Source organism: Helianthus annuus, chromosome 5, assembly GCF_002127325.2.
Source record: "Helianthus annuus cultivar XRQ/B chromosome 5, HanXRQr2.0-SUNRISE, whole genome shotgun sequence".
NCBI classification, from domain to species: domain Eukaryota; kingdom Viridiplantae; phylum Streptophyta; class Magnoliopsida; order Asterales; family Asteraceae; genus Helianthus; species Helianthus annuus.
The window spans coordinates 41,998,390-42,012,365 of NC_035437.2; the positions used below are offsets into that span (position 1 = coordinate 41,998,390).

General features: G+C 40.0%; 2 protein-coding genes across 2 annotated transcripts; both read right to left on the reverse strand.

The window, feature by feature from the left end:
* Window positions 1–567: 567 nt before the first annotated feature.
* Window positions 568–2,344, reverse strand: LOC110939116 (formin-like protein 18). Its single transcript, XM_022180957.2, has 4 exons — window positions 1,718–2,344; window positions 1,388–1,609; window positions 729–1,291; window positions 568–634 (listed from the first exon to the last, which is right to left on the reverse strand). The coding sequence occupies exons 1-4, from the start codon at window positions 2,342–2,344 to the stop codon at window positions 568–570; spliced, it is 1,479 nt and encodes a 492-aa protein (XP_022036649.2).
* A 5,554-nt stretch (window positions 2,345–7,898) lies between these two features.
* LOC118492101 lies at window positions 7,899–12,524 on the reverse strand. Its single transcript, XM_035989885.1, has 4 exons — window positions 12,125–12,524; window positions 11,837–12,010; window positions 8,835–9,457; window positions 7,899–7,928 (listed from the first exon to the last, which is right to left on the reverse strand). The coding sequence occupies exons 1-4, from the start codon at window positions 12,522–12,524 to the stop codon at window positions 7,899–7,901; spliced, it is 1,227 nt and encodes a 408-aa protein (XP_035845778.1).
* Between the last annotated feature and the right edge of the window lie 1,452 nt (window positions 12,525–13,976).

A 13,976-nucleotide genomic window follows, 5' to 3' on the forward strand; every position in this document is an offset into this window, starting at 1 on the left:
TAACTTCAACAAAAAACAACACTTTCTAAAAAAATTAAAAATTTATCACCAATTTACAATAATTGTTAACAAAAAAACAACATTAATCACAAGATAAAGGTTTGCATTTGGTAAGTTATGTTTGCAGCTCCTTTATACCTTTATAAATTCTACATGATAAAGGTTTGCATTTGGTAAGTTAAAAGAAGACGAGTCAGATAATATGGACAAACACATAAAAGCACGATGGTAATTCTATTACATCTTGATCATTCATTGTAGTTATTGAGGATTGAGCTTACCATCAATTCGTGCATTGGTGTCTTCACCTTTGATAGCATGATCTCACAGTTGTAAGTGCGCCTGTCACCTGTGTTCAATCTGTTAGAAGAGCTAAATATCAATAACTAATAGATACAAGGGAGTTTCAAATGGTCAGTCCCTAAGTTTTTGATAGAATAGCAATATCATAAAACTCGTGAGTGACGCAATGACAGGTATATGGATATATATGATTGAATTATTTTATATAATTACCAGGGATATTTTTTCTGGTTTATTAGCTGCTCCAGATTTTACTTTTGCAGCCTAATCTGAATTTGGACTGGATGCTGAGAAGAGATTCTCAAGTTCCGACATATCGAACTCTAATGCTCTAATCAATCCACATTAATCACAAGAAATATGAGAACATCAAGACACCAAAACTAATTAGTAGAAATTGTCGAGAATAAAAAAAAAAAAAGCACCTTGAAGTTTCACCATGTTTTTGTGATTCAAACCACATGCTTCCTTGTGGTGGTTGATTGATCTTTGACCAATGTAAAGGCTTTAGTTTCTTTCTCAGATTGAACACAGGTGGTGGTGGTGGTGGCGCTGGAGGAGACATTGATGAAGCAGTTGCTGTTTCACGTGGCAAGATTATAGGAGGTAGCATGGATGATGAAAGAGATAGAGAAGTCTTAGAAGCATCTACGGATGTTTGTGTTGATGATGGCAATTGTCTGGGAAGGGAAATACTTCTAGGCCCAACAGTGATATTCTTATCCTGATCATTGTTTCTTTTAGTAAGTGTTTGAAGCATGTTTTTGGGTTCGGTTCTTTGAAAACTTGTTTTCAACATTTCATTAACAACATCAGATAAAGGCATCTGGTGCAGCCTTTTTAATGCATCATCATTTTTAGGAACAAGCCAATCCCCACTGCCAAGCATATCTTGAACTTTAGCAAACACTGGGAGCCCTTTTTCCTCAAAATAAGACAAATCTACTGGAACCATAGAAGCTGAGGGCTCCATTTCTGAGAAAAGAAGCTTCATTCAATGAAAGAAAATGTATTTAGTTAATCTGCAAGTATGCATGAAAACAGATATCAATACTCATGTTAATCTAAAGAAATATGCATATACCTCAGCTCTGAAATCTTTATGAAACTGTTCCTTAGCATCCCAATGTACGTCGATTTCATCGCGATTAAGTATCAACGTGTTTGATTCAATGAATGACGTGTTGAACATGGTGCGATACATGATTTTTTCTTTCATTATGTCATCATCTAAGCCAATACACTCCAGCACAATATCACCTTGAATATGGCAATTAATATAAATGTTAACAACTTCACTTTCTGCCTGCAATGACTACCAAACTTCAGAAGAATGATCCAACTCTCACAACATAACATGCATGTCACTTACCAGAAACATGTAACAATATGTAATATATACCCAACATCTTACCTGATTGTTGTACCAGATATTCTTTCGTCTCCGTCTCCTTGGCGTTGAGATCAGAAGTTTGGGAGTTTTATCAACATTTAACAAAGGATCGCGTCCATAAATCCTAAGCACAGGGCAGCAACCCCCTTTTCCAACGAAATCCGGAATCATTCTCATTATAACACAATCCAAAGTGAGTGCCTTATCAGCAGGAGGACACTCCATGTCAGTAACATTCCTCCTTGACACATATTGTAAGTACCTCAATTGAGAAGGTATAGGATTCAATGGTGACATATTGGATAACATATCATTAGGGGCCCTCTTATAAACAATCTCCAAGGCCTTGGTTTCAACAGTGAAATATTTTCTGTAAAGTGCAAGTGCAGCCGCCATGAAAGCCAAAACCGGCCAACCACCAAGTTCGGAGTGCATTATAAGAATGTTTTGCTGCGCAACCGAGAGCCAATTTTCGGTTGATTTTAGAAAATGGTGGATCACCTCCAATGAGAGCAATGGACAGCCTTCATAATGGCGAGGATAGTCCATTATGGTAATATGATCATAGTCTGCGAAAGCAGATGCAATCCTGTTTTCTTTATCTCCCTCCCGAAAGTCAAGAATCTTGATTGAAGATTCAGGGTACATTTCCTTTTGTTGATTTATTACTTTGGCCACATAAGCTTTGTAATCTTGCTCCCAATCTCCAGTGGTGAAACAACAGTCAAAGACTATATATAACACCAAATTTTAAAACTGAAATAAGTTTTAATCTTTAATATATGTATGATATCCACACTTATAAAGAAGTCGAGGGTTTCATTGGGTGCAGTCTATCTATCTCGTGGGATAGATGAATTTTTTTTTTTTTTACTTTCTAGATGGTCTATAAAAAATCATAAGCGTCGTCTAGGACGTTTATATACTTGTTTTGGTTGACTTATTTTTTGTCATATTAGCATATTCGAGGACTGGAGTTTGCATGCCACGTGAATATTGGTGTTAAATATTTTTAGAATCCGCTATCCTGGGTATGTAGCAATCTCCTTGCCCCATATATATATATGTATTTTGTTTGTTTGTTTGTGTTTTATTCTCATCCTAAACAACTCATTTACCCAGGTTTGAACCTGGAATATTCCTTCTAAGAAGCATGTTCCCTACCAAGTGTGCTATATATTGACTAGCTGAAGAGGTATGGTCTCAAATCATAAGTGGACACATGTTAAAGGGACCACGCCACACTCCAAGCTGGCGTCCACATCACACGAGCGCATCTAGAAGGTTCTAGAACCTTCTGGAAGAAACCGCTTGGTGACAAGGAAGATGCTCCGACAGACAACAAGTGGCACCAATAGCTAAACGCCAGCAACGATCGCGACAGACTGATAGCCAGTACAAGCGAGTGCTCAGCTGGAACGAATAACTGCGCGCCACGTCACCTAAAGGAGTGACAACGTCAGAGGGGACAGAAAGGATATTACTCCTGGTCGGACAACTGGCAGGCACTGGCTAACTGGCAGGTCTCCTCCTTCATTATTCTCCGGCTATAAATAGAAGACTTTACCTCCAGGTTTAAGTATTCGATTTCTCACTCTCTTACTCTTAACACACATTTATTCTCAAAACAAATACTTATTCTCACGCCGGATGGTGGTTACAAGGAGAACCCTATCTTCTCCTCCTTATGGCGAGTCACCGGTTTGTTGTTTTGCAGGACATCTCTCTGAGATCAGCTTACGGCATAAAGATTGAACCACCCTTCACGAGACGACCAGCTAGGATAATCAAGTGTTAACCAGTGTTTCGTCACTATCACTTAGATGAAATTAAAATATAGACCCCAGATAGAATTGAAGTGAAATGAAGATAGAAAGAAAGGTTCTAAATATACATAAACACACATGCATATCAACCACAATACTTGATTAAAGGTAAATATTTACCATAAATTCTTTCGAAGACAAACACAAGGTTATCTGGCAGCCTCTTGGACGAAAGTTCACGTAATAATGCCATTGGAATTCACGGAATAATTTGAAACCCAAGGAACAATTTTGATAAATCCCCAGACCTCGATACATTAATACGTTGTTGTTTTGCGTGCATAAGATTATAAGAACATATATAGTTTCCGACGCGAATCAATGAGGTTTAGCTTGTCAACGGCGATCGAAATCTCTCGTACGTGATGTATAGTTGGCGTGCCGTTAACGATGTTTTTCAATATTTTAGGTACTGCCCAAAAATATGTCCCACAATCCCTTTTCACCTTTTTTTTTTTTTGTTTTTTACTTCTTATTTTTTGAAACAATACTTCTTATTTTTTGTTGAAACAATAAATAAATTAATTCTATTAATTCTAGAGTTCAATCAATCATATCCAGTAAAATCTCACAAATAGCAAAGCTATTTGTAGGGTCTGGGGAGGGTGGGATGTAGGCACACCTTACCTCTACCCCTAGGGATAGAGAGGCTGCTTCCAGAGAGACCCTCGGCTCCAAAACACCCAGGAAAGAAATAAATAGAGCATGAGGTGTGTGTGTGTGTGTATGAAGCTACCAATGTAGTATGAGTTGCAAAATAGTGCATGGTAGGACAGAACAAATATGACAACACCAAACAGCCTATACACATAGTTACATATCTACGACCATACACTACACCTAGAAACACAACTGTACAAAACATCCTATACACATAGTTACTTATGTACGCCCATACACTACACCTAAAAACACAATTGTAACATCTCCTAGAAATCCTTAACCTTAATCCTACGTCTCTACGAGCTCCTATCATGGACCATGTTCTCATAGAGGTGCAATTTTTGCAAATCCTGCCTAATCCGCTCAACCCAAGTAATTTTGGGTCTGCCTCTACTCCTCCTCCCCTCCACCTCGAGGGTTTCAACCACTCTAACTGGTTCTATCGTCTGCCTCCTCTTCACATGCCCAAACCATCTCAATCTTCCCTCCTTTATCTTATCTGATATACTAGCTACTTCTAACATTTCCCTAAAAACATCATTTCTTATCCGGTCTAACCTTGTGTGGCCACACATCCATCTTAGCATTCTCATCTCTGCTACCTCCATCTTGCGTGCCTGTACTTCCTTAATGGCCCAACATTCAGTTCCATATAACATAGCAGGTCTAATTGCAACCCTATAAAATTTCCCTTTCAAATTCGTTGGGAACCTCCTATCGCACAATACCCCAGTGGCAGCTCTCCACCTACACCATCCGACCTGGATGCGGTGGGCAACGTCACTATCTATCTCCCCATCCCTCTGGACAAACGATCCTAGATACTTGAACTTAGTCACCTGCGGGACCGCTTGACTGTCAATGGTGATCTGAATGTCCTCATCGTTGTCTACTCCACTAAAGTCGCAATACAAGTACTCAGTCTTAGATCGACTAATCTTTAAACCTCTTCCCTCTAAAGCTGCTTGCCACTCTTCTAACCTCGCATTCAGGCTTTGTTTACTATCAGCAACTAACACGATATCATCTGCAAAAAGCAGGCACCACGGAAGAGCCCCCTGAATTGACTTTGTCAACTCATCTAGGATAACTGCAAATAGAAAAGGGCTCAAAGCGGACCCTTGGTGGAGTCCTACCTCCACCGGGAAAGAATCAGTATCCCCTACAGGCGCTCGGACACTAGTCTCAGTCCTAACATACATATCCCTAATTAAGTCTATATACTTCCCAGAAACTCCTCTACTCTCCAAACTATCCCAAATCAGTCTACGTGGCACACTGTCATAGGCCTTTTCAAGATCAATGAACACCATGTGTAGGTCCCGTTTCTTCTCCCTATACTTCTCCGTCAGTCTCCTTAGAATATGTATTGCTTCCGTAGTCGATCGCCCTGGCATAAAACCAAATTGGTTTACCGTGACTTGGGTTTCTCTTTGGATTCTCGTCTCAATTATTCTCTCCCATAATTTCATAGTATGCCCTAGCAACTTAATCCCTCTATAATTCCCACAACATTGGGCGTCCCCTTTGTTCTTATACACAGGTACTACTACACTATTCCTCCATTGATCTGGCATTTTCCCGTTATTCCGTAGCCGCCTCTCGTGTGATACGTCGACAGTAGCCGTTATTCCGTAGCCGCCTTTGCGTAGGTGAATCATCATTTTCTTCAATTTCTTGTTGGTAATCCCTCCTGTCATTGAAAAGATTGTAGAAGTATACTTGCCATCTCATCTTAATGTCGTGTTCTTTGACCAAAACGCATCCGTCCTCTCCCTTTAAAAACTTCACTGCTCCTAAGTCTTGCCTTCTACGCTCTCTAGCTTTTGCAAACTTGAACATGTCATGCTCCCCCTCCTTTGTTTCCAGACGATCATACATCTACTTGCAAGCTGCGTTCTTTGCCTCTGATACTGCCTTCTTCGCCTCTCTCTTAGCCTCTTTATATCTATCCCTTAAAATCGCTTGCTCCTCCTCGACTGTACACCTCAAAAGATCCCTAAAGCACCCTTGTTTAATCCTTATTTTAGTATGCACATCTTCATTCCACCACCATGACTCCTTATGGCCACACCTCTTTCCTTTGACAACCCCTAGCGTTTCCTTCGCCACATTAGTAATGGTGTTTGCCATGTCCTCCCATATTTGGTTTGCGTCCCCATCTACTCTAGAGTTAGTTGTCAAAATCGTCCCTGAGGTTTGGGCAGTTTGCCATTTTCGTCCAAAATGACACTTTTATACCAAATTGTTGTAAGACCCAGCTTAAAATACTAGATTATTGATATAAAACTTTGCATTTGATTCCAAAATTTAGAGTTTACAAAAGCAACTTGATGATTTAAAGGCCATACCTATGCATAACATTCACGTTAATATCCTACTAAACAACATTCATGACACAATTAAAAGTGTTTACATATTCTTAAAACAAAACAGATCAAGTGCGGAAGCGATTGTTTGTGTGTTCGGTTCGATTGCTTTTGCTTGATCATCATCCCCCATATACTTGGATCACCTAGAAACTGAAATTTTTGATACACATTAGTATTAATATCCTTGGAAATTAATATAATCGAAACTATGTTCAAAAACAATTTCAAGTAACCAAAAATATGAAAATTCAGCTTTCGTGGCTGGGCGCTACCGTAACTTACGGTAGACACCGTAAGTTACGGTGGCCCCTGGGCAGCTGTGGTCTACCGTAACTCAGTAGAGAACTACCGTGACGTTTTACTGGCTACCGTAAATTACGGTAGCCACCGTAATTTATGGTAGCTGCTGTACATGCTTTCTTGTATATTTTTTTTTTTTGCAGTTTTTGCCGATACTTTTCTTACATCGTTGTAATTTAAATTTTGAATACGTTTAACACATAACTAAGGCTAGTTACTCATATCTGGGTTTTACCCACTATCATGTTTCGCTTCCCTCTCGAGGAATCGTTTGCGCAATAATCTACATGCTTATTTCCAAGGTTTCGTGCTTGCCTTTTTACACTACTTGACATGCTTACAATTCCGAACTTTAACTCCTGTATTAGGAGTTAAGTTTCTCAACTAATTTAGCGTGTCCGCTACACGGCTTACGCTTTGTATATAACCATTCATCAAGTAATGGTAACCAACATCAAAGTTTACTCTTTAACTTGTTTTGACCCGTTTGGATGCCGGAATTTAGGCACCATTCGAGGCATTTCAAGAATCCATTTCTATCACTTGTTTGGACCCGTTTTTACTTGTTTAAGACACAAAGTCACTTTCGTGACATATTGGTCTATCTTGTTTACCATGTTCCAAAATAACGACACAGGACTAATATATAGACTTAATGAAACGAAACAGTAAATTTCGTACCTTCAAAGCGCACCCTTTAAGCGTGTATCACCCCCGGCTTGTCCACTTGACGACCCGGATTCCTTACCTAAATAGTTCCATTCGCAACCAATTTAGAACTCTTTTATAATCAATAACGGACAATTTATTACGGTAATCTAATCTGCGTTTTTGTCCGATTATTAATACTTTGATCTTCACTTAGGCGTTTCTACGAACACCTAGCGGGTCAGATTTCTACTTAATCATTGCTAGGTTCTTGACATGTTATTTACACCAAATTTCACCTCAATTAAGTAATTTACACACTTTTAACATCAAGTTACTGAATTTTATCGTATAATTCAGCCTTCACTAGCATAGACATCATAATCCTAGTGTTTATCTAGTTTCTACAATTTCATCAACCACCTGCAATGGTGATTATAAATTTCTCAAGTATCATGGAAGAATTTTACAAGAAATCATCTAGGGTTTAACTCTAAACACCATATTACTTCAGATTCATTTATGCATCATGTATTTAGGCTCAATTTCAGTTTTTCACAATTAACCTAGAATTCATGATGGATCAAAATACCAAAATTTTACATACCTTTTGATCCCTACAACGAGGTGATCATTAATTTGTGTTTAGAACTTGATTTGGAGCAGATTTGCAGCTTCAATTTGTGAATTTTATGAAAATTCTAGGGTTTGGAATAAACCCCTGGTCGCCCTCCTTCTGTTCGATCGACACACACCCACCAGTGTGTGGTTTGTGTGTTTTTGTTTTCCATTTCAGCATTTAACTTTCAGATTTGACTAGTTTAGTCCCTCCACTTATCATTTAGCTTTAAGTTTAAGTGTTTTAACCTTAGTGTAAGTTATCTCAAGACTTGTAAGTAACTAGGTTAAAATTCCTAGTTGGTTAATTCTTGTTTATTTATTCTTTATAATTCTAATATAAAGGTTTATATTTTCGAGGTGTTACAAGTCCACCCCCCTTAACAGGGTTTCATCCCCGAAATCGAATTACGTACCAAATAAAGCAGGGTAGAGCCGTTGCATCTCCTCTTCGGATTCCCATGTGGTATCCGCACCTTTCCTGTGTTCCCATTTGACCTTCACTTGATTGATCTCTTTGTTCCTTAAAGTTTTCACCTTACGATCCAAAATCGCAATGGGTCTTACCACATAGTTTAATCTATCATCCACCTCGATATCGTCGTAGTGGATATAAGTCATCTCATCGGCTAGACATTTCCGAAGATGTGACACATGAAAAGTGCTATGAATTCCACTTAATTCCTCTGGTAGCTCAAGGCGGTAAGCTACCTTTCCTACTCGTTCAACAATCATAAATGGCCCGATAAATCTTGGGCTCAATTTCCCTCTTTTTCTAAACCGGATAACCCCCTTCCATGGGGATACTTTGAGCATGACTTTGTCGCCAACCTGGAACTCGATCGGTCTCCTCCTTTTGTCAGCATACGAATTTTGTCTATCTTGAGCCGCTTTCAAGTGAGCCCGAACCGCATCAATCTTTTCATTTGTGGCTCGTACTATATCTTGGTGGGCAAGTTCACGTGGGCCCACTTCACCCCAACATACCGGGGTTCGACATTTCCTACCATAGAGCATTTCGTACGGTGCCATCCCAATACTAACATGGTAGCTGTTGTTATAAGAAAACTCGACCAAGGGTAGATGAACATCCCAACTGCCTCCAAAGTCGATTATACATGCCCGTAGCATAACTTCCAACGTTTGTATTGTTCTTTCACTCTGTCCATCCGTCTGGGGATGGTACGCAGTGTTGATGAACAATTTGGTTCCCATTTGGTCTTGGAAATCTCGCCAGAAATTTGAAGTGAACCGAGTATCCCTATCGGACACGATGGATACCGGTACCCCATGGCGTGCTATTATCTCATTAGTGTAAACTTCTGACATCTTTTCTGACGTATAAGTCTCACGAATTGGAATAAAATGAGCACTCTTGGTTAGTTTGTCAACAACTACCCATATAGCATCAAAACCACGGTTCGTCTTTGGTAGTTTGGTTAATAGGTCCATCGTAACATGTTCCCATTTCCAAATCGGGATTTCTAACGGTTGGAGTTTACCGTATGGCTTTTGGTGCTCCGCCTTGACTTGTAGACACGTCAAACACTTTTCCACGTATTTCACAGCGTCTCTTTTCATTCCGGGCCACCAGTATTTTTGTTTTAAGTCGTTATACATCTTGGTCGCTCCCGGATGAATGGAATAACGAGACTTGTGAGCTTCATCAAGTAGGAGCTTTTTAACTCCACATGTGTTAGGGACCCAAATTCTATTGAAACGTGTCTTCAAGCCGTGACTGCCTACCTCGAGATCTTTAACTTGGCCAACAATCCTTTCCTTTCTCCAGTTTTCCGTCTTTACTGCTTCATCTTGTGCTTCTCGGATTCGTTCTAGTAAGCCCGAGGTCACAATGAGCTGCAACGATCGTACCCGTATCGGGGTATAATCTGCTTTTCGGCTCAACGCATCAGCCACTACATTGGCTTTCCCGGGGTGGTAATGTATTTCACAGTCGAAATCCTTGACCGTTTCCAGCCACCGCCTTTGTCTCATGTTTAATTCCTTCTGATCGAAGAAATACTTTAAACTTTTATGGTCAGTAAAGATCGTAAATTTTACCCCATACAAATAATGCCTCCATATCTTTAAGGTAAACACCACCGCCGCCAATTCAATGTCGTGAACCGGGTATTTCTTTTCATGTATCTTCAATTGCCTCGAGGCGTAGGCGATGACCTTGCCTCGTTGCATTAAAACACACCCGAGTCCCGAATGCGACGCATCTGTGTAAACTACCATGTCGTCAACTCCTTCCGGTAATGTTAACACTGGAGCGTGAGTTAACTTTTCCTTGAGCATTTGGAAGGCTTCGTCCTGTTCGATGCCCCACATGAACTTTTCCTCCTTGCGAGTCAATTTGGTCAATGGCAAGGCAATTTTGGAGAAATCCTGTATGAATCTCCGATAATATCCCGCGAGCCCTAAAAAGCTTTAGATTTCTGAGGGATTTCTTGGAGGGTTCCATTTTGACACAACTTCTACCTTTGACGGATCCACTAGTACTCCATCAGCACTAATGATGTGCCCAAGAAACTGCACCTCTCGTAGCCAGAAGGCGCACATAGAGAATTTTGCATACAACTTTTCTCGTCTGAGTGTCTCTAATATTTCTTGCAAATGACACACGTGCTCAGCTTCATTCTTCGAGTATACTAAAATGTCTTCGATAAATACAATTACTGACTTATCTAGCATAGGTTTGCAAACCCGATTCATGAGGTCCATGAAAGCCGCAGGTGCATTAGTCAACCCAAAGGGCATTACAAGGAACTCATAATGCCCGTACCGCGTACGAAATGTCGTCTTCGGTACGTCTTCCTCCTTGACTTTCAATTGGTGATAACCCGATCTAAGATCTATCTTGGAGAACCAACTTGCTCCTTGTAGCTGGTCAAACAAATCATCGATTCTTGGGAGTGGGTATCGATTCTTCACCGTGAGTTTGTTTAACTCTCGGTAATCGATACACATGCGCATACTGCCGTCCTTCTTTTTCACGAATAGAACTGGTGCGCCCTACGGGGACACACTCGGTCGGATAAACCCCTTGTCGAGCAATTCTTGGATTTGAGACATCAATTCTTGTAACTCTGACGGCGCAAGTTGATACGGCGCCCTGGCCACGGGTTTTGCACCCGGAATCAATTCGATTCCGAACTCTACCTCCCGTTCTGGTGGTATTCCCGGTAGTTCTTCCGGGAATACATCTTCATAATCACGTACCACCGGCACATCTCCAATTTTGAGGGGTTCTTTTTCTGATTCGCTTGCGTATACCATATAAGCCTTGCATCCATGTTTCATAAGTTTATGGGCTTCTAGCATTGAGCATAGCACCGGGTTACCTCCTTTTTCACCGTATATCGTAACTTGCTTTCCGCTAGGAGACGTCAGTTTTATTTCCTTTCGGAAACAAACCACCTTCGCGTGGTATCGGGATAACCAATCCATCCCCACGATCACTTGGAATTCTCCCATCGACATCGGAATCAAGTCTATTGTGTATTCTTCGTCATCAATGCTCATTTTACAGTTTTCACATACATCACAAACAATAAAGCTCTTGTTATTACCTATCTCTACTTCTAAAGGCATAGGTAATTTTGTTAGAAAAAATGAAGGATGCCGAATAAATCCATATGAAATAAAAGATTTATTCGCACCCGTATCAAATAACACACGTGCGGGAATCGAGTTTATAGTAAATATACCTGAGACCACGTCAGGTTCGACTTTTGCTTCTGCAGCGGTCAATTGGAAAGATCTTGCTTTTGCTTTCGGGGCTTCACTTTTCGAGTCTTGCCCATCTTTCTTTCCAACCAGTTCTGGGCATTCCGATCTTTTGTGACCCGGTCGGTAACAATTGTAACAAACAGTCACTTTCTCTGGGCATGATATAGCCATATGTCCCGTTTTTCGGCATATGGGACAAGGCTTATCCTTGAATCGGCATTCGCCTTTGTGACCTTTCCTGCAAATTTTACAACTTGGCGACCCACCTTTCGTATCCGATTTCTTCGCGGTTTCATTTGTTCGTGCTTTCTTGGTAGGGCTTGGATTTACTTCTTGTGCCCTCTGTTCACCCCGTTCAATGCTCTTTTTCAGTTCAATCTCCCTTTCTCGAGCAGCATTAATGATCTCGGTAAGGGTCTCGTATTTTGAAGGGGTTATGAACTCTCTATATTCTGCACTCAACATGTTATGGTAGTAGTATATCTTCTGTTCTTCATTCGTCACCAATTCATCACAGAACTTCATCTTATCCATAAACATCCCCGTGATCTTTTCTATGGACTCACCCTTGTGCCTGAGTTGCATGAATTCTTCCTTGATTCTATTAATGACCGCTTTGGGACTATGATGTTTAAGAAACGGTGTCTTAAACTCCTCCCATGTCATGGCCTTAGCCGCTTCACTTCCAATCTCTTTCTTTTTGTTATCCCATCAGTCTTTCGCTTGGCCCCTTAATTGACCCGTACAATAGGCTACGTAGTCATTTTCTTCACAATGAGTTCTCTCGAACACTCCCTCGATATCACTGAGCCACCATTGGCATACTATTGGGTCCACTTCCCCATTATATACTGGCGGTTTGCATGCCATGAATTCCTTGTATGAACAAGGCTTTCGTCCTCCAGACTTTTCTTTTGCTAAATTAGCGCCGTCTTCCAATTTCTTGATTCTCTCGTCCACTATTGATAAAACTGTGTTTTGAATTTTATCAATAAAGCCCGACAAGCTGTTTTCGATCACCTTTCCAACCTCTTCGGCAATCACTACCCTCATTTGTTCGGTGACTCTTGGCACCGCATCATCATCACCTCCGTCCGCCATCTTTATTACTGAAATGTTTACGTAGATAGTTAAACATTCCATTTATAACACATGCTTTACTTGTTTTGATTCAATCAAGTTCCCAACTTGATTCAATCGTTCTTGTTTCATGCATTTCTTGTGTTTGAGTGAGCTTACACACTCTTTACATGCATAATTTATTCATGATTTATTTCTATATTTTCTAAATCTATTTAAACTATTAACTTTTACCGGATGCTTGATCAAGCTTGAACTTAACACTTTATTGGCAACCTTGAGCTCTGATACCAACTTGTAAGATCCAGCTTAAAATACTAGATTATTGATATAAAACTTTGCATTTGATACCAAAATTTAGAGTTTACAAAAGCAACTTGATGATTTAAAGGCCATACCTATGCATAACATTCACGTTAATATCCTACTAAACAACATTCATGACACAGTTAAAAGTGTTTACATATTCTTAAAACAAAACAGATCAAGTGCGGAAGCGATTGTTTGTGTGTTCGGTTCGATTGCTTTCGCTTGATCATCATCCCCCATACTTGGATCACCTAGAAACTGAAATTTTTGATACACATTAGTATTAACATCCTTGGAAATTAATATAATCGAAACTATGTTCAAAAACAATTTCAAGTAACCAAAAATATGAAAATTCAGCTTTCGTGGCTGGGCGCTACCGTAACTTACGGTAGCCACCGTAAGTTACGGTGGCCCCTAGGCAACTGTGGTCTACCGTAACTCAGTAGAGAACTACCGTAACGTTTTACTGGCTACCGTAAATTACGGTAGCCACCGTAATTTACGGTAGCTGCTGTACATGCTTTCTTGTTTTTTTTTTTTTTTTTGCAGTTTTTGCCGATACTTTTCTTACATCGTTGTAATTTAAATTTTGAATACGTTTAACACATAACTAAGGCTAGTTACTCATATCTGGGTTTTACCCACTATCATGTTTCGCTTCCCTCTCGAGGAATCGTTTGCGCAATAATCTACATGCTTATTTCCAAGGTTTCGTGCTTGCCTTTT

Coding starts and splice junctions, on each gene's coding strand:
- LOC110939116 (XM_022180957.2), bottom strand. CDS start 2,344: ATGTACCCTGAATCTTCAATCAAGATTCTTGACTTTCGGGAGGGAGAT. Junction 1,292..1,387: donor ATAAAGATTTCAGAGCTGAG/GTATATGCATAT, acceptor CATTGAATGAAG/CTTCTTTTCTCAGAAATGGA. Junction 635..728: donor AAACATGGTGAAACTTCAAG/GTGCTTTTTTTT, acceptor TGGATTGATTAG/AGCATTAGAGTTCGATATGT.
- LOC118492101 (XM_035989885.1), bottom strand. CDS start 12,524: ATGACATGGGAGGAGTTTAAGACACCGTTTCTTAAACATCATAGTCCC. Junction 12,011..12,124: donor GAAGAAATCGGATACGAAAG/GTGGGTCGCCAA, acceptor TATCATGCCCAG/AGAAAGTGACTGTTTGTTAC. Junction 7,929..8,834: donor TTGTTGAACGAGTAGGAAAG/GTAGCTTACCGC, acceptor TCACCATTGCAG/GTGGTTGATGAAATTGTAGA.